Here is a 23,004-nt window from a genome sequence, read left to right as displayed (position 1 = left end):
GACCCAACGCAGCCAAAAATAAAGTAAATGAATTTATTTTTTAAAAAAGGGAATAAACAATGAACAGGAGGACTTCCCTGGTGGCACAGTGGTTAAGAATCAGCCTCCCGATGCGGGGGACACGGATTTGAGCCCTGGTCTGGGAAGATCCCACATGCCGCGGAGCAGCTAAGCCCGTGTGCCACAACTACTGAGCCTCCGCTCTAGAGCCCGTGAGCCACAACTACTGAGCCTGAGTGCCACAACTACTGAAGCCCGCGCACCCTAGAGCCCATGCTCTGCAACAAGAGAAGCCACCGCAATGAGAAGCCCATGCACTGCAATGAAGAGTAGCCCCCACTCGCCACAACTAGAGAAAGCCCACGTGCGGCAATGAAGACCCAATGCAGCAAAAATAAGTAAATTTTAAAAAAAATGTACAGGTGAGGAAAAATAGTCATAGTGTACCACTTGACTCAGCACTGAAGGTTAATTTAACAAAAATTGTGATGCAATTATAAAAGATGGAAGGAATGAACATGGGAAGGTTTTAAAGGTGCTAGATCTTTATGTAATATGATAGTACGTCAAAAATGTCTAAGATTAATATATCAAGAAATGGCTAAAAAATGTGCAGAGTAGTTGCCTTTAGGGAATAGGACTGGGGGTAGTGAAGGATGAATCAAGAGAGTATTTTTCATTATAATCCCTTTAGTATTTCTTGATTTCTTTTTAAAGTATTATTTTGACCCCCACCGCCTCCTTGTGATTCCAAATAAATCTGGTCAAATCCAAATCACTGTGCACATTCAGATGTAAGTCTCCGGGGGTCAGCAACATTTAAACCAAGTTCGCAGTGAGACCCTGCGAACTCGGCACCTGGCAATGGTCCTGAGTTTCCCCCACTAATCCAAATCCCACAAAATCATTAAAAACAAACAAATGTTCTATTCAATTTATCCCAAGACCTTCTGCCAGGTTTCTGTCCTAGCTGTCTTGCTTAATGTCCTGGCATGGCCCCCTTACCTGAGCTAGAAATGCCCGAGCCACCAGACAGGAGGGTTTGAGTGGAGGTGTGTTAGGGTTAGGAAGGTATGCTAAAGACCAGGCTGCCTGGAGTGAGTGGAGCCCCTTCTGTCTCACGTGAGCACGGCAGTCCCTGGCCTTTGAGTCCAGGGCGCCAAGCCTTGCAATAGTGGCCTATTCTCAGTCCAGTGTGTTCTCCTTTGCTGGCTCACTTTCCTGATGAGATCCTGTGTGTTTATTTGCACAACGATGAAATTTCTGTCCCCGCAAAGTCGATTTATCTGCAAAATACTTCCCTCCAAAGCAACATGTCTAATTGAAAGTTCTACACTTAATTCACTGAATTTTATAGAGTAGAAAGGTGCATTTTCCTATTCCTTCACTCTAACCTCCAGATTCCTTAGTATGCTAGATAAATTCCAGAGTGAATGCTTAAGGAGACACCAATGGAGAGAAAACGTTTATTTGTATAATAACAAACGTGGGTGAAGTCAGAAGAGGTATATGAGAACAAGATCAAGGTGGAATAATCTTGCTGGAAAAAGAAGAGTAGAAAAGGCCCTCTGGGAATCAGGCAGAAAGAGCAGAGGTGCTCTCAAAGCCACAAATGCATCCTGTGGTTGGCATCAGGACTCTGCTCTGAACTCAAGTTCCCCTGGGACTTCTCTTTCTTTGGTTCAGAGTCTCACTGCTAGCCCCCTTTCCTTGGCTCACAGTGCCAAAGTGTTCCCTCCCTCAAACCTGACGGAGGAACACAGCTTTGTACTCAAATGTGCTTGGCAGCGACTAATCAGAAACTGTTACTTGGACTTTTTGCAGCTCTTAGTGATCTTGACACCCTTGGATCGCCAGGAGTGGCCCCTCGTCCTGCAACCAGAGGACTCTGGTTTTTCTAATGAGGAAGAGCCTGGTCAGTCAGTCGAAGAAGGGCCCGGATTCTCTTCCAGGCTGGTGTCTCTGCAAAAATGCCCCCTGGAGTGGAAAGTGCTGTTGCAACAGGGGATGTCACCTGAGTTTTCAGGTGTGTAGTCTGTGGTGAAAGAAAGGTGGGAGAGGCAAACTCGACCCTCTGTCTCTCTCCCAGGCACAGGTCCTTATGCCCCTCCCTAGCCGCTTTCCTCCCCAAACTAAAGTACCAACTAAAAGTCCCCATCTGATAGCACACCCTCCTCCTTTCCCAGGCACCATAAGTCCCCCGGACCCCTGACCCCCACCCCAGTTCTGAGACCAGACCACCCCTCCAGTCCCACCTGTGGCTTCAGCAGCAGGCGCACACTCCTCGCACTCCCATTTCTTACAGCTGGATATGAGAGAGGAGCAGTCCCTATGGGTTCCGTGGGATCCACAGGTAGCACACAGAATGAGGCTCCACTTCCTATAGGAAGAGCCAAGCGAGGGTTGTGGGACAAATTTAACACTCACTACCACTCTTGGAATGTTCGCTGCAGGCCAGGCCTTTGATGAGGGCTCCCTAGGTATCTTTACTACACATTTTACCCGTGACAGAGATGTGGCTGAGTGCTGATCCCAAGACCTGCCGTCAGGCACAGCCACTCGCAAGGTAGATCGTGGAAGGAACTGGCCCTGAGTGTCTCTCCATGGGGCACAAGGAGAGTAGACCCTGCAGAGAGACCTGTTCACTTGTACATGAGTGAGTCCTGAGCTGATTAAGGATGGGACTCGGCAGCTATGTTCATCCTGAGGTCTGTAGACAAAAGTAAATTTCTTGCGCTTGATAACTGTGCAAGATCTAAGATGGCCCTGATGAGAGATCTTTCTGGCTATGAGGCTTTTCCTACCCTTCATCCTCAAAGCTGTCTCTGCCTTGTTCATACACACAGATGGGGGCATCACAATGCTGATAGCGCTCATACAACTCCGAGAAAGCCCCTGGCTCAAGTTCCCAGGCAGCGTCTCTGCAGTGGGAGAAGAAACAGTGAGTAAGGGACATATAATCAGGTGGTAAAACTTTTGTTCAACAGAACAAAGAAGTTCAACAGATTGCCTGAATACTTTCAGCAAGGCGGGGCTAGTGGCCTGGCAGTGGGAGAGGGATGAAGCAGATAAGTGGAACACAGGTGTTCCTTAGTTCCACACTGGAATTCAAGAACTCAAGGAATTCTGACCCCCAAAGCACCTTTTTCAGAAACACGCCCACCACCCCTGCTTCACCCTCCCCCCATTTCTTTTTATAATTGAAAAGCTCTCCCTCCACCCTTCCCTCTTCACTGAACATCAGTGCTTCTGCTGCTTCCTCATTCTCTGAACTATCTTCACACTCACCTTCTCTCTAGAAACCTAGGCAACCCACTTCCTGGCTCAATTCCTGCTGTAAAGTTTCTACTACCTGTCTGGAATATGAATTCCCATTCTTAGCATTTCTTGAGGAAATTCTTCTCGATTGTTGCAATGTGGACATTTGAAGAAATGCTTTGCTGATGTGTGGGCATATTTCTGTAAGATAAACATGGAAGATAGTGTTTGTAAAAACACTATCTTTGCACACATTCTTCCCACCCCACACCCTCGTCTCACAAAGAGGATGTTGCTAGGAGAGCTTGACTAAGGGTTACAGGACAAGGAATATGGATGGGCTGAGGAGAGGGCTGCAAATCCAGGCGTCAGACCAGGGACCAAAAGCTCAAGAGAGTGCCCAGGAGTGCCTCAGCTGTCATCTCCAGTCATGGGGCCTGGCAGTGCTCGACCCAGTAGGGGTCAGGTACCAAGAATACACATTTCCCTTTCCTTCAATCCCAGGAAGCATGGCTGATTTTGAGGCTACTTGACTCATTCTAGGATAAACTCATTCGCTCCAGCCATCCTGAGAATTTTGTTCAGTCTAAATCTTATGATAAAGTCCTACAGGTCAAGGATACCCAGAGACCAGGCTAACTTTCCTCTGGAATCAGTCCTGTATACAGGCCTGCAGCACAGAGCACAAAAGCTGAGATTGCCTGTGCATTCCCAGGGTGCTCAGAACTGGGCCGTTGTGGAGGGTCCCCAGTCCAGGGAAAGCCCCACCTGTATGCACTTGCGGTGGTAGATAGTTTGGCTACAGCACGGACTCTGGATGTTTTCAACACTTGCTTGGGCTAAGTCTTCGCAGCACAAGACACAGCTTTCCTCCCCCACATTCTCCCATCGGATGTCCTGTGTTGGGCGATGTTTCCCACAAAATGATCTGTGGTAGAGTAAATAGACTTGGTTTCTGGTTTGTCACTGATGCAGTTTTCCAGCTGCCCGGCCTAGGAAGGGCAATCAACCACCCAGGCCAGTGTCCACTGAACCTCCACGCTAATGGGGGAGGAGGAGAAGCAGGGCGAAGAACAGCCACATTCCTTCTCATAGCTGCTTTCCCACTGAGCAAAGCTCCCGGGACTGTCTCCACAGCCTCCTGCTCCTGAAAGCCCCACTTAGTTCTGAGCAGCTAAGAACCCCTGCTGTTTGTAATTTAAGGAGGGGATGGGAAGCAAGAAGCAACCCCTGTGAAATCGCCAAGTCAAGATACTGTTTCTCATTATTGAATGGAGGAACAGATTCTCTGGTGAATCAAAACATGAGAACTGGACTCTGATTTCATTAGATGCTAAATAACAAATAGCAAAAGGGCAGCCCAACTTTCCTCCTTCATCACTCACTTGTACTCTCCAAAAAATTGTGAAAGGCAACCCCTTTCCTGGCCACAAGGAAAATGGAAGTTCCTGAGGCACTGATCCTTCTGGCAGTTGATGGCAGCTCCCTTTTTCTTGCACACAAAGCAGATCTGCAAATGAGATCCCAGGCAGTGCTCAGGGCCCTAAAACAGACAGACATTCTGTGGCACATCATTCTACGGAACGGAAATTTTTTGAAGCAACAGCCATTCTTCTTCCTCAGTGGACCTAGAAGCTCTAGGGTATGCCGAAGCTGAGCTCCAAGCAGCACTGAATTCTTTTTGGCTTTCTCAGGATGTTGCTCCCTCTCCTCACTTAGGATACTACACCCTAGAGAAGCATGGAACTTAAGAGAAGGACCAGTGGGAAATTCAAGAGTCCTCTGACTTTTAAACTAGCAACTAGGAAAAAGAATAGAAACAGGGATGATGAGAGGAGTATGAGAAGAGGCCTACCCCAAGGCCCCCATTTCAGGGGATTCTAACCTTCTTAGAGGCCCGGGATGCCTCCTTTTTGATGTCCTCAGGCAGGAATCCATAGAAACCTCTATTGGACTGGCCCCTCTGAGGCAGCTTGCTAGATAGGATCTAGAAGGTCAGCAGAACCAGGCTGTCAACACTGATGATCAGTGAAACAGTGCAGTGAGTGATGACAGGGTAAGAGAGCTGAGAAACAGAGCTTGGTGGAATATATATGCATTTACAGGGTAATTCATTTACTTAACAAGCCCTTACATAGCATAAGTGTTGGGTGCTCTAAGTGCTTTTCAAGTATGAACTCATTTAATCCTTGTAACAACCTTAAGAGGTAGGTACTATCATCATCCCCATTTTATAGGAGAAATAACGTGACAGGATCAAGAGCCCAGAACCTGGGCTCTTACCCACCTTTGTGCTACTCTGCCTTTCATTCACTGAGCACTACTTTTGTGTGCTGAGCACTTTGGAGAAACATTCCCTGTGTAGTGACTCATTGTCTGCTCACCACAACCCTGTGATACAGATGCCATTGTGATCCTCATCTTAGAGCCCACTGAGGTGTAGCGCAGCAAGTGACCCGGCTGGGGTCACCCAGAAAGGAGGCAGCAGAGTCGCCTTCACATGTGAGCCCACAGAACCCACACTCTCACTCTCCCGCTGTACTGCCCCTCAGTACAGAATAAATACTCTTCTCAGAGTGTATTCTCCACAGAAAGGGAAACAGGGCTTTCAAATCTCCTGACTGTAGTCATTCTGCCTTATAGGGGAAGGGGAGGAATTGAACTTTTCTTTAAAAACATACTTTAAAGGACCTTTTGTTTCTGAAAAGCCCCCAAAGCAGAGTCTAGAATGGGAAATCAAGGGAAAAGAAGCTAAACTGTTAGGTACCCATGAACAATGAATGTGTACATACTTTGGAAGAATGTCATACCTGAGCCCCACCCCAAGAAGCTTCCAAAAATATTAAGGAGGGTGCTGGACCTACTGCAGCAGTTACATGTAATATGTAATGGGGGCTGAGGTTATCTTAACATTATAGAAAAAGTGAGCCTACGAGGTTATCTTATTTTAACATTATAGAAAAAGTGAGCCTACAAGGTTGGATGACTTGAGGATGCTTGAATTATATCCCAATTAGGCTTAAAACATATCTATGTTAACAGTCTCTCAAGGCTTTAGGACTATATGAGTCCTTTTAAGTGTTATTAATATTTTCTACAATGAACATGTATAATTTCTACAAACAGAAAAATCAGTAGTGAAAGATTAAAAATAATCTAAATGTCCTTTAACAGGAGTTTAATACTTTTTGGTACACCTGTACCATGGAATACCAATTAGCTATTAAAAAAGTGTTCTATATGGAAACAGCTCCATAAATATATGAGGTAAAAAAAAGTAAAATACAAAACACTGTGTATAGTATGTTGAAAATTATATGCTTATAAATGCATTGAAATTAAACAAGACCTGACACCAAAACAAGACAGAACTTACAGGAGTGTAAAAGCACACACCAATTTTTCTTATGAGCATAGATACAAAAATGAAACAAAATATTGAATCCAGCACCATATAAAAAGGATTATACATCATGACCAGGCAGAATTTGTACCAGAAATGCAAGATTAGCTTAACATTGAAGTATTCAATCAATGTAACAAACCACATTCACAAAATAAAGAAGAAAAATCATGATCATCTCAACAGATGCAGAAAAAGCATCTGACAAATTCAGCACACATTCATAATACCCTCAGCAAACCAGAAATAAAAGGGAACTTCTCCAATCTGATAAAAAGCATCTAAGAAAAACCTACAGCTGACATCATATTTAATGGTGAAAAATTGGATGCTGTCCTCTAATGTTAGGAACAAGACACAATATTCACTCATACAACTTCTTTTCAATACTAGATTGAAGTTCCCAGCTATTACAATAAGGCAAGAAGAAGAATTAAAAGACATAAAGATTGGAAAGAAAGAACTGCCTTTATTCACACGTGATTGTATACACAGGAAATCCTAAGGCATTTACAAAAAAATTAAAAAATAAAAACTACTGAACTAATAAGTGAATTTAACAAGATTGCAGATACAAAATCAATGTACAAAAATAAACTGCATTTCTGTACACCAGCAACAAACTTGAAATGAAATTTTAAAATACCATTTATAATAGCATAGAAATCACAAAATATTTAGGAATACATTTAACAAAATATGTGCAAGACTTCTTCACTAAAAAAAAAATTGCTGAGATAAATTTTAAAAGACACAAATTAATGGGGAAATATATCATGTCCATGGACTGGAAGATTCAATATTGTTTGTCAATTCTTCCCAAATTGATCCATAAATTCAATGCAATCCCTATCACTATCCCAACAGGCTTTTTTTTAAACGAAAAATTGACAAACTAAATATAAAATGTATATGGAAAAGGAAAGCACCCGATAGCCAAAGCAATCTTGGAAAAGACTGCAGAACAAGACTTAATTTCAAGATGCTGTAAAGCCACAATAATCAAAACAGTGTGGTATTGGTAAGGATCAACACACAGATCTATGACATAAAATAAATCATCCAGATCCACAGATACATGGTCAACTGATTTTGACAAAGGCACTGAGGTAATTCAATGGGTAGGCAAAGATTTCTTGGGACACACAAACAAGCACTAACCATAAAAGGAAAAATAGATAAACTGGACTTCATCAAAATTAAAAACTTTTGTTCTTCGAAAGATATCATGAAGAAAATAAAAAGGCAGGGGGAAGGGGCAGCAGGCACCATGTTGGGCCATGAAGGTGGCAAGAAGTCCTTGAAGCAGCCCAAGAAGCAAGCCAAGGAGATGGGGAAGGAAGATAAGGCACTCAAGCAGAAAAAGGAGGAGGAGCAGAAGAAACTCGAGGAGCTAAAAGGGAAGGGTGCGGGTAAAGGCCCCCTGGCCACAGGTGGAATTAAGAAATCTGGCAAAAAGTAAGCTGTTCCTGGAATTCCTTGGTGGTCCAGTGGTTAAGACTTGGCGCTTTCACTGCCACGGGCCCGGGTTCGATGCCTGGCCAGGGAACTAAGATCCCACAAGCTGCACAGCATGGCCAAAAAATAAGTAAAATAAAATTTTTAAAAAGTAAGCTGTTCCTTGTGCCTGAGGCAATGATGATTCCATTCCTGTTTAAACATCTGGATTCCCTGCCATAACATCTGTCACCACCTATAGCTATAGCTTGGAAACTTTTGTACATTTAAGAATAAATTTTTGTAAAAAAAAAAGAAAATCATACAGTGGCTCATCTTGTCTATAGTTTTTCTCAGCCATTTTCTACCTTAGCTATGAGATCCGCATAAACCCAGCGCAGAATCCTGCCAAAGTGTGTTCCTAAGTCCTTGTTCTATCCTGAATTCTGCATCACCTGGAACGAAACCAACTCATTTGAAAAATAAAAAGAAAATTAAAAGGCAAATCACAGACTGGGAGAAAACAGTAAAAACACACATCTCTGAAAAAGGATTTGTAGCCAGAATATACCTGTGCCCCCGGCAATGGAAGTGCGGAGTCTTGACCACTGGACTGCCAGGGAAATCCCAAAACAACTCAACTTCTAAAATGGACAAAATATTTGTACCTACACTTCACAAACGGAAATATGTGAATGGCCAATAAGCACACAAAAAGAAGCTCAACATTTTAGGTCATCAGAAAAATGCAAATTAAAACAGCAATGAGATACCAAAACACACTTAGTAGAATGGCTAAAATTAAAAAGACTAACAACAACAAGTTGGGACAAGAATATTGTGCAAACAGAAATCTCATAAATTGCTAGTGGGATTGTAAACTGGTACAACCACTTTGGAAAGTGATCTGTCAACTTCACACAAAGTTAAACATAGTTAGTAATTTCACTCCTAGACATTCGCCCAAGAGAAGTGAAAACATGTTTTCACACAAAAAATTGTACATGAATATGCGTAGCAGCTTTATTCATAATAGCCCCCAAATGAAAACAATTCAAATGTCCATCAGCAGGTGGATAAATAAGCAAATTATAATATATTCATACAACAGAATATAACTACACAATAAAAAGGCACAAGCTACCGACGCATGCAACATGGATCAGTCTTTAAAACACTGTGTTGAGTGAAAGAAGCCAGACACAAAAGAGTACAAATTGTATGGTTTCATTTATATGAAGTATAAGAATAGGCAAAAGTAACCTATGGATCAGAACAGTGATCACCTCTGAGGGAACTGACTGGAAGAGGGTAGGAGGGAATTTCTGGCCTGATAGAAATAATTATTTTGATGGGGGTAGTGTTTACATGGGGACATACTTTATATCCCCATGATATATGAGTTTATCAAAACTCATCAAACTGTATTCTTAAATGGGTACATTCTATAGCATGCAAACTATACGTAATTTTAAAAGAATATCAGGAAAAAATAGCTGGAAGAACTGTTGGTAGAATTTGCTGCTGGGGAGAGGGAGAAGGACTGGGAATACTACTAGGGGAAGAGACTTTCTATTGTACATACTTTATACTGTTAGGATTTTACACCAGGTACACACATTACTTTTTAAAAATTAGATTTTAAAAGAAAAAAGCCATTAAGAAAAACAAGCAAACAGGGCAATGGATCTGAGGCTGGATGCAAAAACAGAGCACAGACTGTACAGCAAAGCCATAGGACATTCAAAGCAAAGGGGGCCTTATACTCACAAGACAGAAATAATGCACACTGAGATTGTCTTTCTGAAGAAATTCCCCTAATTTTTCGGGATCCCCAGGTTCTTGAAGGCATAGCCGGCAAACTGGAAGAAAGGATGTTAGGAATTCATTTTGGGAGCATAACGATCTAAGTATAAGGAGGAGTACAGTACTGGGAAGAGGGTCATTTTGACAAGGGATGAAGTGTTATTTGATATCAGTTAGGTTTTCATATAATTTTAGCCACATCTGAGGGAGTTGGCTGCAACTGCTCACTGAGATAAAAGATATACTTTTATCTCAAGTGGCTTTAATTAACTTGTTCCTTGAACTTTGGACATGACATTTAAAAATTACAGTCTCTGAGTTCTTCAGGATCTTAGAGATTCTGGGAAGGAACTGACAGTGAGAAGAGCAAGTTTGCTGCCCTACACAAATGGCCTTTGCTGAGGTCGGGAGGCAGCAGCCAAACAGAACCTCCAGTCTTTCTTACCAGGCCCTGAAGAAGGCTTCCTCTGGGTTACTCTCCTTGTCTTGGCAGATTTTCTATACAAGAGATGGAAAAAGTACAAGGTAGTCTTTGAGGATCCTGTTGGCATCTCTTGTAACATTTCCCTCAAAATGCTATCCATGGGTCTGATGAAGGACCAAAATAGCTAAAGACTAAGACATCAGTTTTCTTCTTCCCTTTCATATTTTTTGAAAGCACAAAACATGCCCATGGAATTATGTGAATTAAGTGAGATCATAGCCATCTTTCTGTTCTAGTGCCTCTATTGCCTGTGTTGACTGAATGAATGCAAGAACAAACCCCCTTTTATTCTTTTACTGTTTCTCCTGTCACCTACCCTGAATCTCAGGTAGTACCATGTTCACAAGGCATAATAAAATGATACTAAAATTGATTAAGAATTTCCTATTGCTAGGCAATATTCTTGGCTCTTTATATGTATTAGCTCAGTGAATCTACAGAATGTTCTAAAAAGTGGGTGCTATTATTATGCATTTTCCAGATGAGGAAACTGAGGCCTAAAGAAATGAAATAACCTGTCCCAGGTCACCTAGTTAGCAAGTGTTAGAGCCAGGATATGACTCTAGGCAGAAAGGCTCCACAGCCAGGACTTTGCCAGTAGGGACATCCCTGGGAGGATAGGTTACTGGGCAGCTTCCCAGGGACCACTGGTGTATGCTTCAACACTAACCAACCTTAGCCTCCAAGACCAAGCAAAGGGGACAAAAAATGAAGCATATACTACAGGCCATTGGACAATTTCTCCCAAACTCTCTTAAGTTGCCTACTCTACCTCAATCTTTGATGTTGCTTCTTCTTTCCTTTTATAGTCTTCATTTGCTGCTGCCTATCTTGAATTCTTCTATACTATAATGAGAACAATACCGGCTCTTCCAGCTATAAGTATAAACAAGTCAGCAATTAATTCTACATTTGGTTATCAAGTTCCACAGGATCAAAGCAACAGTGCGCTTCACCTCCCCATCCATGTGACAGAATAAAAGCGACACGCCCAGTATCAACGCCAGTAATAGCCAATAATTATTAAATCATGCCCAGAACTGTTCTGGGCATTTTACATTCAACTCGAAAACCCCCCTGGCAATAGGTACCATTTTATCCCTATTTTCAAGATGAGACTGAGGCACAGAGAGGTCACACACAGGCATTTGCTCAAGATCACAGTTACTGATACACCACAGCGGTATGAGAACTTGGAACTATTGCTTGAACTGGCTAACTTGTTCTTTGTTCTCTTTGTGCCTACTAAATGTATGAGGTAGCACTCAGGAAAAATGCCTCCTTCTGCCCCCAAGTTTAAGTTCCTTAATTCCACCCAGGAAAAGCTAGATTAGGTAGCTCTTTCCTAGGAAAAGGAGCCTGTGAGATTCTGGCTGCCTAAAGCGAGAACTCCCTCTAGTGAGAGCCAAGATATAACCCTGACAAATCACCCCTTGGCTCCTATTGTTTCTTTTCACCAGGCTCAGATGATCACTGAGGTCTGGCCTGTTCTCAGCCTTCCTCTAGATGTGAACCAAGGTTAAAAGGCCCAGAAGTGGAAAAGACACCCTGCCACTCCTCCCCCGACCAATGTCAGCTGGCTATAAATTCAGTTTTCATTGGTTAAGGGGGAAATCCCTGAATGGGAAGGGGGACAAAAGAAATAAAAAGCACTCCTCTGAAAGAAGGACTGTGTCAAGTCAGGGGAGAGGAGAAGGATAGCATTTCTTAGGAGAATTGAGTGAATTAAGTCAGTCCAGGGACACACACTCCAGTACCCATGTCCTCAGGCCACAGCTGGAGAGCATGAACATCTTTAGGGCCTGTCAACTATTCTGCATGAACGTAACTACTCTGGCAACTAGCTATTCTGCAAACTAAGGCTCCATCTCCTCTTCTAACCCATGAGTTGCACTTGCATTGGTAATGACACTTGATGGCTTTTTCCTCAACAAAAGCACTTGGACAGGCTGGAAGAGGAGAGAGAAGGGCGTGCACTAGGGGATCCACTTTAGCTGGCTACTGAACAGTTCCGAGTCATTGGGGAAATCCAGATCTAGCAATAGAAATAAAACCTTGAAACGTCAGTTCTTTGAATCGCTGGACCAAGACGTTCCTTGAGCGGGATCCTACACACAGTGGTAGTTACAGGAAGACGCAAGGATCTTCAAAGCATGCGAGGAGGACGTTGCAAATGCTGGCTTCCACAAGCTGCTCAGTCTGAGATTTCCTAACCGAGCGGATGCTCCCTTGAAACGATTACCGAGTTGTTTCACTGGGTAAGTGCTGGGTAAAACTTGTTGAGAAAGTTAAAAATAAATAAGCGTGTTCGGCCCCGCCACCGCAAGAATAAACAATGATTTATTTGGAAAATACGAGTCGGTGTGGCCACAACCATCCCCCAGAGGTAACAGCCGAAGAAGGGGCTCAAGGAGCATCCCGCAGATGCCAGACCAGGCTCATGTCGCGCCTGCCGGGCTGCTGGTGCGAGGCCGGGCCGGAGGTCGCCTCGGCCGCTCACTCCTCACGGTAGCGCACGGGCGGCCGCTCCCGGCCGGGGCCGCCCGCCCAGCTGTCGCCCAGGGCGCCGCTGTCCCGGAGCTTTATTCGTTGCCGCAAGCCGTGGTAGCTACCTCACGGGCCGCCGCCCCGCGCGGTGACTGCGCCGGCGAAGGGAGTGACAACGCAAACGGACACTGGGTCACGCGGACTGCGACCCACAGAGCCTGCAGCCGCGGGGAGCACAGCGACGCTGACAGTTGCGTAGAGTGGGACCGCTAACCGTAGCGCGCTAACGACCGCGCGCCTGCCCCGCCCCTTCTCGCCCCACCGGCGCTCTAGCTCCGCCCCGACCTCTCGCCCTGCACTCCCGCGCGAGTTCGCCGGCGTCTGGAGTCGAAACTGCAGAAGACGAGGCCAGAGGCGGGGCGGCGATCGTCGCGCAGAGGTGACGTAGTGCCGCCGGCGCGGGCGGGTGACGCGACGGGGCCCGTTGTCTGTGTGTGGGGCTAGGGGCCCCGGGGGCGGCGGGGGCTCCCGGCGGGGGGCGGCGGTGGGTCGGGAGGGCCTGGACATGGCGCTGAGGGGCTGCCCCGCGGGAAGATGAATAAGGGCTGGCTGGAGCTGGAGAGCGACCCTGGTGAGGAGGGGACCGGGCAGGCCCGGAGCTGGGGAGGCCGGGTGGGTCCGAGACGCGCCTTTCTGACCACTACCCGCTCCTCTTGTCGCCCCACCCAGGCCTCTTCACCCTCCTGGTGGAAGATTTCGGTAAGAGCCTCTCCTACGCGCCGGAACCAGGCTGTGGGGGCCCACTCCTGGGCCCTCGCTCCACAGCCAGAGGCTACCCTTCCCGACTTCTTTCCTTACCTGATCGCAGGTGTCAAAGGGGTGCAGGTGGAGGAGATCTATGACCTTCAGAGCAAATGCCAGGGGTGAGTGGCTTGGCACGCGGCGTGGCTTCGGTCGCCCCTTACACCCCGAGGGCTAGGGAGGGACCCGGGAGAGAGTGCTCCTCAAGGGAGGAAGTATCAGAGGCTCCAAATTGTAAAATCTCGTATAAGGAAGCATCCCTCCTCTTTGGGTGCCTTCCTGATGAAGCTGGTGCTGTGCTTTTGTTCCTCCCAGTTTTCCCTCAACACTTCCCTTTATGTGGTAGCCTCTTCCCCTCAATACAGATTCTAACCATCTCTTGGATTAAATTCATCTGCTTTCTGGGGCCTTCCAGCCAGAAACCCCCTGCTCTTGACTCGGGTCACACTGTGCCTTTTGTGCAGCTGTAATTTATTAATGACTGCTTTACTGTGCCCATGTGCCAGTGGTTTTAATCCCCATACAGGGGTCTCATATTGATTGGTTGGTTTGTGGCATCTGACGAGGACTCTCCTGGGTGACCAAGGTCAGGGTCTTGTCTTGGTGGTCCTACAGAATAGAGGTGTGGAGGAACTGCTACAGTGACTAAACGGAGAAGTCTGCTTCTTTCCCTTTAGGAAAGAACAGACTGATATGGGTGTTCATTAACTTCCCTGATTGCACTGGGGCCCAGGCCCTGGGCTTCACAAGTGAGAATTAGTGTTTAAATTCCTCATCACATTTATTGTTCTCGCCTTACCTTCTGTTCCTACCCGGTCCTGAGCCATCGTTCCAGCTTTTCTTATCCCAGAACCATAGACTTCATAAGGATACTGGGTGACTCCTGGAGCATCACAGCCAGAGGCTGATGCTTGACTCTGCCTGCAGTGGGCTTCTGGGGTGCGAGGGCGCAGGGCCACTTTGGGCAGCGTTGGGAAGAAGCCAAGGGAGAGGTGGGATCACAGGAAGGGCACCTGAGTGGTAACACAGTGCAAAGGAATAGGGGAGAGGAAAGGGAATGCAGATTGCCTACCCCCACTTGACTGGTCTAGCTCTGTCCCTTACTTTCCCCAGCCCCGTGTATGGATTCATCTTCCTGTTCAAATGGATCGAAGAGCGCCGATCCCGTCGCAAGGTCTCTACCTTGGTGGATGATACATCTGTGATTGATGATGATATTGTGAATAACATGTTCTTTGCCCACCAGGTCTGCTGGGCTCTGTGTTCTTTCTGGAGGGTGGGATGCTGCCGTTTTCTTCGCTTGGAAAGTGGAAGTGGGGAAAGGCAGAAGGAACTGAGCTCTTATTCACTAAAAAAGGGAGTCTCTTTAGAGCAGGGTGATGTCTGAGTCCATTCTCCATGTCCCCAGACTCCTGATGGGTACTTAGTTGAGTGAACAAATGTTGGGTAAAGATGAGGGGAGTTGATGAGGATTGTCCAGACATGACTGTCCCTCTCTGAGTCCCCATTCCTGATGAGTATGGGCTTGGGGTGAGGGATGCTGTGGATGGGTGACTGTTCTTTGTTTCACAGCTGATCCCCAACTCTTGTGCCACTCATGCCCTGCTGAGCGTGCTCCTGAACTGCAGCAATGTGGACCTGGGGCCCACCCTGAGTCGCATGAAGGACTTCACCAAGGGCTTCAGCCCTGAGGTAGGCCACAGTGCCTTAATCCTGACTCAGCTGACTAGGCAGATGTGACCACCAGATCTACCACTGATAATGCCACTACACGGCATTTGGCACTATGAGGCTTTTTCAAATGATATTTACATTATATTTGACCTGTAAATTAATTGTGTAAGTCAACTTTTTTTTAAGGCCCAATTGTCAGAAAAGGAGATAGACCTAGGGAAGAGAGGAACGTTCCTTAAGTGAAACCTTATTAGGACTTTATCAGGCAATGTTGTTCTCCAGTGTCCACTGATTACTGTGCAAGGCCAGTACAGCCCATCTTTTGGGGGCTCCAGAGCTCTTTTCTGCCCCCACTAGGCCTTCAGGAGAGGCCACCTGTGCTTCTTCAAGTTCCTGGAATGCCCCCAGGCCTGCTCTCCTGAGCTCTGTTTCCCACCCGAGGCCTGCCTGAGAAGTTGCTCTGATGTGGCCTTATTTTCTTCCCTCTAGAGCAAAGGATATGCGATTGGCAATGCTCCAGAGTTGGCCAAGGCACATAATAGCCATGCCAGGTGTGTGGGAGCTGTGGGAACTGATGGGGGTGGGGGCAAGGAAGGGGGTTGTACCATTCTGGGCACTGACTGTGTCCTTCCCCAGGCCTGAGCCACGCCATCTCCCCGAGAAGCAGAATGGCCTTAGTGCTGTGCGGACCATGGAGGCATTCCACTTTGTCAGCTATGTGCCTATCACAGGCCGGCTTTTTGAGCTGGATGGGCTGAAGGTTTACCCCATTGACCATGGTAGGCACTCTGAGCTGGGGGCCCATTGGATTTCTCTGCTTACCTCCTAAGGAGGTGGGGCTCAAGGTCCTCAAGCACTTGGGACCCAGTGGTGGGGCGTGGCGGGGGTGTCTTGAAGACGTGGTTCTGGCAGGATGGCACCCTGTACTGCATTGTCCAACTGGCCCCTGATTCTCTGGGTCACCTTCTCTCCATCATCCTTCCAACTCCTGGCCTGCCCGAGCTCCGGGCTTCCTACCTACTGGCTCCTTGTCTTGGTTTCCCCAGGGCCTTGGGGGGAGGATGAGGAGTGGACAGACAAGGCCCGGAGGGTCATCATGGAGCGTATCGGCCTCGCCACTGCAGGGTAAGGGCCCTGAGCCTGCCCTACCTTCTGGAGCTGTGCCCCCATTGGGAGGGACACAGAAGAGGGAACCAAGGCAGAGAGAGGCCAGATGGCTTGTGCAAGGCCACGTGATGAACCTGGCAAGATCAGGATTAGATCTTGTGCTCCCAACTCTTTGCCCTATTTCCCACTCAGGCTGCGTGTGGCCTGCTTCAGGATAGCCTGGGGAGGGGCAGGCCCTGGTGGAGCCCCGGGTGGCCCACGTGTGCTGGCTCACTTCCTGACAGGCCCCTCAGGCAGCTTGTTGGAAGGCACCAGCTCAGGTGCCTGGTGTGCATGGCCAGCTACTGCCCGCCTGTTGGGGTGGGGCCTATACCTGTGGCTGCAGGTGTGACTTCAGGGAGCCCTGCCAGGAGATCTGCCTCAACCTGATGGCGGGGCCAGGGTGAGAGCTGCTCTCACGGCCACGGCTGTGACTGCAGGGAGCCCTACCATGACATCCGCTTCAACCTGATGGCGGTGGTGCCCGACCGCAGGATCAAGTATGAGGCCAGGCTGCACGTTCTGAAGGTGAACCGTCAAACAGTACTGGAGGCCCTGCAGCAGGTGGGTACCCCTCCTGCCCAGGCCCTGCCTAGCCCAGCCACCCACTCCTTCCCTCCACTGGGTCATCGGTGTCTGATTCCTACATTACTCTGTATTGTGGATCTGGGCTTCAATTAACCACTCCTTTCCTTTGCTCCCTTTGTGGGAAAGGTGATGGGACTTGGCATGGGGAAGGGGAGAATAGCCTCTGAAAGGAGGTTTGACTGTTGTTATTTCCCTTTAAGTGAGTGAGTAGAGCCAAGACCCTTAGCTATCCAAGGTAGAAGCTAGGGTCTGCCTTCACTCCTCCGCACCTTGGATTTTGATTTCAGCTGATTAGGGTAACGCAGCCAGAGCTGATTCAGACCCACAAGTCTCAAGAGTCACAGTTGCCTGAAGAGACCAAAGCAGTCAGCAGCAAGTCCCCTCTGGCCCTGGAAACAAGCAGGGCCCCAGCGGCCTCTGAGGGCACCCACACAGGTATTGGAGCCTCTCATGGGCCTCAGAGCCACCCCAAGCAGAGCAAGTCTTTTTCTGTGGAGGCACTTGGGCAGTGGTTCAGAGGCTCCTGCAGGAGGTCTGAAGCCTGGTACCTACAGCCCTCTCCCCTCGGAACATGGAGGAAGAGCAGTCCCTCCCTAAACAAAGGCACCTGGAAAGGGCTGCCATTACCACAGTCCCCAAAGCCTTCTCCTTAATGTATATTCCCTTTCTAGCCTCTCTAGAAGTTTTTTTCTTTCTGCCTCCTTTTTTTCATCTCATCCTTTTCCTTTCTCACTGTGGCCCCATGACTTAGAGCTTGCTGACTCCACCCATCAGCTGTCTCTGCTGTTCTTCTCTGAGAAGGGAAGGGGAGCAGTACTGTGCCCCAGGACTGGGGAGACAGTGGGCTGAGGACAGCTTTTCTTGAGGGTCTGGCTGAGAGGGTCTGGCTGAAAGTCCTGCCCATGCCCCTTGCCCTCTCAGATGGTGTGGAGGAGGTGGCTGGTTCGTGCCCACAAGCCCCGACCCACAGCCCTCCCAGCAAACCCAAGCTGGTGGTGAAGCCTCCGGGGAGCAGCATCAATGGGGTTCCCCCAAACCCCACTCCTATCGTCCAGCGGCTGCCAGCCTTTCTGGACAATCACAACTATGCCAAGTCCCCCATGCAGGTAAGCTGGGAGGATTCCCTCCAGGATTCTTTTGAGAGGTTGCAACAGGCACTTTCCTCAGGTGATTCATTGGTGTTTGCCTTCTGTCGGGGCCTAGGTAACCACGTTCCTCTGTCTGATTCTCAGAAGCCCCTATGATGGCAGGGGTTGATGGAGGCAGAGAGAGCTCCTCTGACTTTAAACTCAGTCTCATGGCTGTGGGGCTAAATGTTTAGGGCATGGGGTTGGATTCAGCTCTGGGGGTTGGGTTCTACTGGCAAAATAAATGCAGGTGTTTCAGGGCACTCTGTTTCTCTTAGAAGCCCTATGTAGGCAGGTAGTGTGGGTGGGCTCTGGAGCACCTGGAGGGAATCAGTGGACTGAACCCGGAGAGCCATGTTGGCTTCCTGGCTGTGGCTGCTGTGTCCAGCCTGGCTCATGGCCGCCCTGGGTCTCTGCCCCAGGAGGAGGAAGACCTGGCAGCAGGTGTGGGCCGCAGCCGAGTTCCAGTCCGCCCACCCCAGCAGTACTCAGATGACGAGGACGACTACGAGGATGACGAGGAGGATGACGTGCAGAACACCAACTCTGCCATCAGGTTAGCCCCAGCTCTGTAAGGCTGGAGACTGAGTGCTGCAGATCCTATCTTGAATCTTCCAGCCCAGAAAATGCCCTTCAGCAGATAATGCTGAATGCCTGCTGAGCGCAGGGCCCCGGGGAGGCTGACGTGAAGGGGCCGACTCCAGGTCCCAAGAAATTTTTGGAGGGCTTGGGCGAGGGCCGTGCACATTTAACCAGACATCAAGGGCTTTTGTCTAGGCCTTGGGAGATGGGGTGGGGGATATCTTTGCTGGAAGAACTGGCATTGGCAAAAGGCCAAAAGTGAGACAGCTGGAATAGAGGAGGTGTCCTTTGAGGACACCTGGCTGCAGCTGTCGAAGCTCAGTGTGCCAGCCTTGGCATGGCCAGGTCAGGCTGCTGGAGCTTCAGGGTCAGTCCCTGGAGGCCAAGATGTGTTCAGGTCATTCTGGGCGTTGCTGAACGTGGTCATCTGGCCCATTCCCTTGGCTTACCTTTCCTTGGGCCCCACAGGTATAAGCGAAAGGGGCCGGGGAAACCAGGGCCATTGAGTGGCTCTGGGGATGGGCAGCTGTCGGTGCTGCAGCCCAACACCATCAACGTCTTGGCCGAGAAGCTCAAAGAGTCCCAGAAAGACCTCTCAATTCCTCTGTCCATCAAGACGAGCAGCGGGGCCGGGAGTCCAGCTGTGGCAGTGCCCACGCACTCACAGCCCTCACCCACCCCCAGCAATGAGAGCACTGACACAGCCTCTGAGATCGGCAGCGCTTTCAATTCGCCACTACGCTCGCCTATCCGCTCGGCCAACCCCACGCGGCCTTCTAGCCCCGTCACCTCCCACATCTCCAAGGTGCTTTTTGGAGAGGACGACAGCCTGCTGCGTGTTGACTGCATACGCTACAATCGTGCTGTACGCGACCTGGGTCCTGTCATCAGCACGGGCCTGCTGCACCTGGCTGAGGACGGTGTGCTGAGTCCCCTGGCACTGACAGGTGGGCCTTGGGCTGGCTCACTGGCCTCCCAGTGGCGTACTGAGGAGGGAGGTGGCCAAGTGACCACCACGTGTCCTGCACTCTGATGGGTCTTCTCGTGCCTTCTCTTCCCAGAGAGTGGGAAGGGTTCCTCACCTTCCATCAGACCGAGCCAAGGCAGCCAGGGGTCTGGTAGCCCAGAGGAGAAAGAGGTGGTGGAGGCTGTGGATAGCAGAGAGAAGCCTGGGCTGGTCAGGCCTAGTGAGCCCTTGAGCGGGGAGAAGTACTCACCCAAGGTGAGCCCCTCTGCAGCTTTCTCTTCTAATACTGACAAGGGAAGGGCCTAGGGCACTGCTGCCCAGGTGCTGGGTTCCTAGTTGGTATTTTGGTGTGAAGGGTGGTGGCTGAAGCCAGGTGCCAGGAAGCCTGTCTGGGTTGGGTGGTGGCTGGGGCCTCAGTAGGCTCCCGGGACTCTGGCTGCTCGTCCTTGCCTCTAGCTGCCTGCTGGTAGTGGGGCTTTGGTGCTGGCCAGCCCCTGCACCACGGGTGCAATTGTTGGGTTTTGGCAGGAGCTGCTGGCACTGCTGAAGTGTGTGGAGGCTGAGATTGCAAACTACGAGGCCTGCCTCAAGGAAGAGGTGGAGAAGAGGAAGAAGTTCAAGGTGGGCCCTCTCTCCAGCTGCCTGGTCCTCTGCCCACCTGTCTTCCCAGAGGTGCGACCTGCTGGGGTCAGCTGGTGGCTGCTCTGGGGAGATGGCTGCAGCGTCCTCATGTCCTCACTCTTCTCTCCCACAGATCGACGACCAGAGAAGAACACACAACTACGATGAGTTCATCTGCACCTTCATCTCCATGCTGGCTCAGGAAGGTGAGGGGTCTCGCTGCTGCACCTTACCTGGCATGCCCTGCTCAGAGCCCTGGCCCTCAGGCCCCCTCCTTCAGGCCTCTGCTGGGGCTTGAGCAGACTGTAGTCTCAGGGAGGGCCGAGAGACCCTCAGCTTCTGACCGGAGGCTGTGGCCCGTTGAGCGAGTGGCTGCTGGGCATCCAGCCACCCGCTCAAGGGCCCGCGCCTCTCCACAGGCATGCTGGCCAACCTGGTGGAGCAGAACATCTCGGTGCGGCGGCGCCAGGGGGTCAGCATTGGCCGACTCCACAAGCAGCGGAAGCCTGACCGGCGGAAACGCTCACGCCCCTACAAGGCCAAGCGCCAGTGAGGACTGCTGGCCCTGACCCTGCCGCTCACTCTTGCCACATGGCCCTCACCAGGGCCCTCCCCTGCCCCACTCTCCCTCTTCCCAGTATTACCGAATAGTTCCAGTCAGAGAGCCCAGACCCTGGGAATAGGAGCCAGGCCAGGATTCTCTGCACGGTACCCCAGTGCCTGCCAGGGCAGGGCTGCCCCGTCATGCTCTGGAAGCAGGAGCTGGGGCACAGGGAGGTGCTGCAGCTTCCTCCACAGCCGGCTGTGGAGTGGCAGGACCTGGCCTTTCTGCCTGGGCAGCAGAATATATATTTTACCTACAGAGACGTCTATTTTTCTGGGCTCTAACCCATCTTGCCACCACTGTGTTGACATAGTCAGCTTCCTGATTCTGAGTTCTCTCCTAACAGCTGTCATCCTGGAGGGCCGGGGTCACTCCTGCAGGGTCACAGCTGGGGGCCCTGCTGCTCTGGCCCCAGTTGTCCCTGTTGCGAGAAAGCCAGGTCTGCTCTCCGTTCCTCCTGGGAGAGCTCCAAACTCAGGGACCTGGCTGCTGGGCTAGACTGGGAGTGGGGTATTCCAGCGGGGGCAGGGTGAGCAGCCTGCTTGGGTCCCATGGCCTAAGCAGAGAGGAGTGTTTGAGCTGTTTGGTGGCCTGGCTTTGGCCAGGCTTGGTAAGACTGCTCTCTGTGGCAAGGCCCTGGGCTCTTTGTCTTCAGTGTTGTGGCCCTGGCAAGGGGCCTGCTTTGGGCTCCTGGGCTCAGAGGAGCCTCTGCCCGCCCCTCAGTATTACCACGTCTCCCTCTTCTTAGAGACAGCAGAGACAGGGCTGCTTGCAGGAAGCTGGCACCACTCAGCTCTCCCTGCCATGCCAGCTTTCTCAGCTTCCGCAAGGCACTCAGGGTGGGGGACAATAGGACCAAGACAACCAGTTGGAGCCCCATGTTCCCAGAGGGCCTGATGCCAATGGCTGATGGGCCCAGCACTGCCTCTGGAGCTCAGGCCCCAAACAGCCCCATGGCCTCTTCTAGGTGGCTTTGAAGGTGATCCAGGCGGGCCCCTTATGTGTACATAGTGACCAGGGTGGGGGCCAGCTGCCTCTGCGCTAAGCATAGCCCGACCCCTCTGGCCCCTGTAAATATTGGACTAATGAATGAATAAAACTCTCCTAAAAAATTAGCCCTCCTGTACTTGCTGGCCTGAGGTTTGTAGGCCAGGGCTGTGGTGGGAGTGAGGACCTAACCAGACCTGGGCCCAGCGCCCTGTGTGTGACCAAAGAGGTAAGGGGAGTGCATTCTCGGGCATTCAGCCTTCTGGGGCAGAGGTTCTTGGGACCCTAGGCCTGGGACTTAGGGTCTGAACTGAGGAGGGGCTTCGGGTGGGCTGTGGAACCTGAGGAGTTGTGTGCAAGGTGTAGTGTGGGAGGAGAGGGCCATGGCTTTCACCAGATCTGACAGCTTTGCAACCTGGAGAGGTGTTGGGACTCAGTGGAGGTGGCACCTCTGTCTCTAGTCCTGCCTGGTGTGTAGTCCCTGGAGGGGCCCTGGGACCTTGCAAGGCTCACCTCTCTTCCCTTGTTGCAGGTAAAAGCTGCCAACTGTGCCACTCTTCCCCCTGCTAACTACATTTTCTCTTGAGGCCCCTGTAGCCTCTCACCCGCACCGTTTCCCTGGCAGTGGGTTCCACAGAGGGGGCCTGGTGTAAGCAGCTAAGGCTCAGCTGGACTGTTTAGGAAATGCAGCTTTAATGGCCCCAGCCCTTCTGTCTGGGTCTAGTAGTCCAGGGCACAGATGAGGGCCACACCACGCTTTACCCAGTGTCGCTGGGGCTGGTCGGTGGGGATCTCCACAGCAATGACGTAGTTTGTGGAGTGGCCTGTGGTTGATAGTGTTCCTAGAGCAGGCAAGAAGGGGGAAGGTTAAGTTGTCTGCTTCAGCTAGGGCAGGAACAGGGTATAAAGAAAGGCAGTGGACTTGGCAAACTGAGCTTGGGACAAGGAAGGGGACCTGACCCAAGAGGAAGCCTGTCTGGGGAGTGTGGCCAAGGCTCAGGCCTGCCCTAAGTTACTGCACTGACAATTGAG

General features: G+C 49.8%; 3 protein-coding genes and 1 pseudogene across 9 annotated transcripts in view; 2 read left to right on the top strand and 2 right to left on the bottom strand.

Moving 5' to 3' along the window:
- Nucleotides 1-338: 338 nt before the first annotated feature.
- Nucleotides 339-13,157, bottom strand: PHF7 (PHD finger protein 7). Of its 4 annotated transcripts, XM_027121019.1 has the most exons (11): nucleotides 12,443-13,157; nucleotides 11,161-11,264; nucleotides 10,350-10,402; nucleotides 9,869-9,960; nucleotides 5,144-5,245; nucleotides 4,644-4,768; nucleotides 4,027-4,186; nucleotides 3,353-3,459; nucleotides 2,805-2,921; nucleotides 2,256-2,380; nucleotides 1,453-2,035 (listed from the first exon to the last, which is right to left on the bottom strand). In XM_027121019.1, the coding sequence occupies exons 2-11, from the start codon at nucleotides 11,202-11,204 to the stop codon at nucleotides 1,917-1,919; spliced, it is 1,044 nt and encodes a 347-aa protein (XP_026976820.1). In that variant the 5' UTR covers nucleotides 11,205-11,264; nucleotides 12,443-13,157; the 3' UTR covers nucleotides 1,453-1,916. The 4 variants fall into 4 exon arrangements, with proteins under 4 accessions (XP_026976818.1, XP_026976819.1, XP_026976821.1 ...); XM_027121017.1 differs by having other exon boundaries at nucleotides 339-2,035; nucleotides 4,644-4,801; nucleotides 10,350-13,157; XM_027121018.1 differs by having other exon boundaries at nucleotides 339-2,035; nucleotides 10,350-13,157.
- LOC113627972 (translation machinery-associated protein 7 pseudogene) lies at nucleotides 5,303-9,342 on the top strand (annotated as a pseudogene).
- Nucleotides 13,158-13,253: 96 nt separating the features above from the next.
- On the top strand, nucleotides 13,254-22,100 carry BAP1 (BRCA1 associated deubiquitinase 1). Of its 4 annotated transcripts, none has more exons than XM_027121013.1 (17): nucleotides 13,254-13,506; nucleotides 13,605-13,634; nucleotides 13,744-13,798; nucleotides 14,790-14,922; nucleotides 15,249-15,368; nucleotides 15,840-15,901; nucleotides 15,987-16,129; nucleotides 16,397-16,475; nucleotides 16,937-17,060; nucleotides 17,372-17,519; nucleotides 18,006-18,190; nucleotides 18,634-18,767; nucleotides 19,262-19,740; nucleotides 19,855-20,015; nucleotides 20,289-20,381; nucleotides 20,515-20,587; nucleotides 20,801-22,100. In XM_027121013.1, the coding sequence occupies exons 1-17, from the start codon at nucleotides 13,470-13,472 to the stop codon at nucleotides 20,932-20,934; spliced, it is 2,190 nt and encodes a 729-aa protein (XP_026976814.1). In that variant the 5' UTR covers nucleotides 13,254-13,469; the 3' UTR covers nucleotides 20,935-22,100. The 4 variants fall into 4 exon arrangements, with proteins under 4 accessions (XP_026976814.1, XP_026976815.1, XP_026976813.1 ...); XM_027121014.1 differs by having other exon boundaries at nucleotides 13,402-13,506; nucleotides 14,790-14,850; nucleotides 20,289-20,432; nucleotides 20,801-21,243; XM_027121012.1 differs by having other exon boundaries at nucleotides 13,402-13,506; nucleotides 20,289-20,432; nucleotides 20,801-21,243.
- Nucleotides 22,101-22,643: 543 nt separating this feature from the next.
- The window catches only part of DNAH1 (dynein axonemal heavy chain 1), a 79,064-nt gene continuing 78,703 nt past the window's right edge, over nucleotides 22,644-23,004 (bottom strand). The window contains exon 78 of the mRNA XM_027121021.1: nucleotides 22,644-22,814. Coding sequence (XP_026976822.1) covers nucleotides 22,693-22,814 — 122 coding nt within the window. The 3' untranslated portion in view covers nucleotides 22,644-22,692. The remainder of the gene's footprint in view (nucleotides 22,815-23,004) is intronic.

The sequence above is a fragment of the Aethalodelphis obliquidens genome, unplaced genomic scaffold (genome assembly GCF_003676395.1).
Source record: "Aethalodelphis obliquidens isolate GAN/ISIS:26980383/991018 unplaced genomic scaffold, ASM367639v1 scaffold22, whole genome shotgun sequence".
NCBI classification, from domain to species: Eukaryota; Metazoa; Chordata; class Mammalia; order Artiodactyla; family Delphinidae; genus Aethalodelphis; species Aethalodelphis obliquidens.
The sequence above is the reverse complement of the archived record's forward strand: the minus strand, read 5'-3'. Positions and strand labels throughout refer to the sequence as shown.

What these genes read in the sequence shown, in the direction of transcription:
- PHF7 (XM_027121017.1), bottom strand. Translation starts at nt 10,488, where the DNA reads ATGGATAGCATTTTGAGGGAAATGTTACAAGAGATGCCAACAGGATCC. An exon ending in CATCCCGGGCCTCTAAGAAG is followed by an intron (nt 4,802 to 5,143) that starts GTTAGAATCCCC and finishes TGTCTGTTTTAG; the next exon opens with GGCCCTGAGCACTGCCTGGG. An exon ending in GCCTGCTGCTGAAGCCACAG is followed by an intron (nt 2,036 to 2,255) that starts GTGGGACTGGAG and finishes CTTTCACCACAG; the next exon opens with ACTACACACCTGAAAACTCA.
- BAP1 (XM_027121012.1), top strand. Translation starts at nt 13,470, where the DNA reads ATGAATAAGGGCTGGCTGGAGCTGGAGAGCGACCCTG. An exon ending in TACTGGAGGCCCTGCAGCAG is followed by an intron (nt 17,061 to 17,371) that starts GTGGGTACCCCT and finishes TTTTGATTTCAG; the next exon opens with CTGATTAGGGTAACGCAGCC. An exon ending in CTCCATGCTGGCTCAGGAAG is followed by an intron (nt 20,588 to 20,800) that starts GTGAGGGGTCTC and finishes GCCTCTCCACAG; the next exon opens with GCATGCTGGCCAACCTGGTG.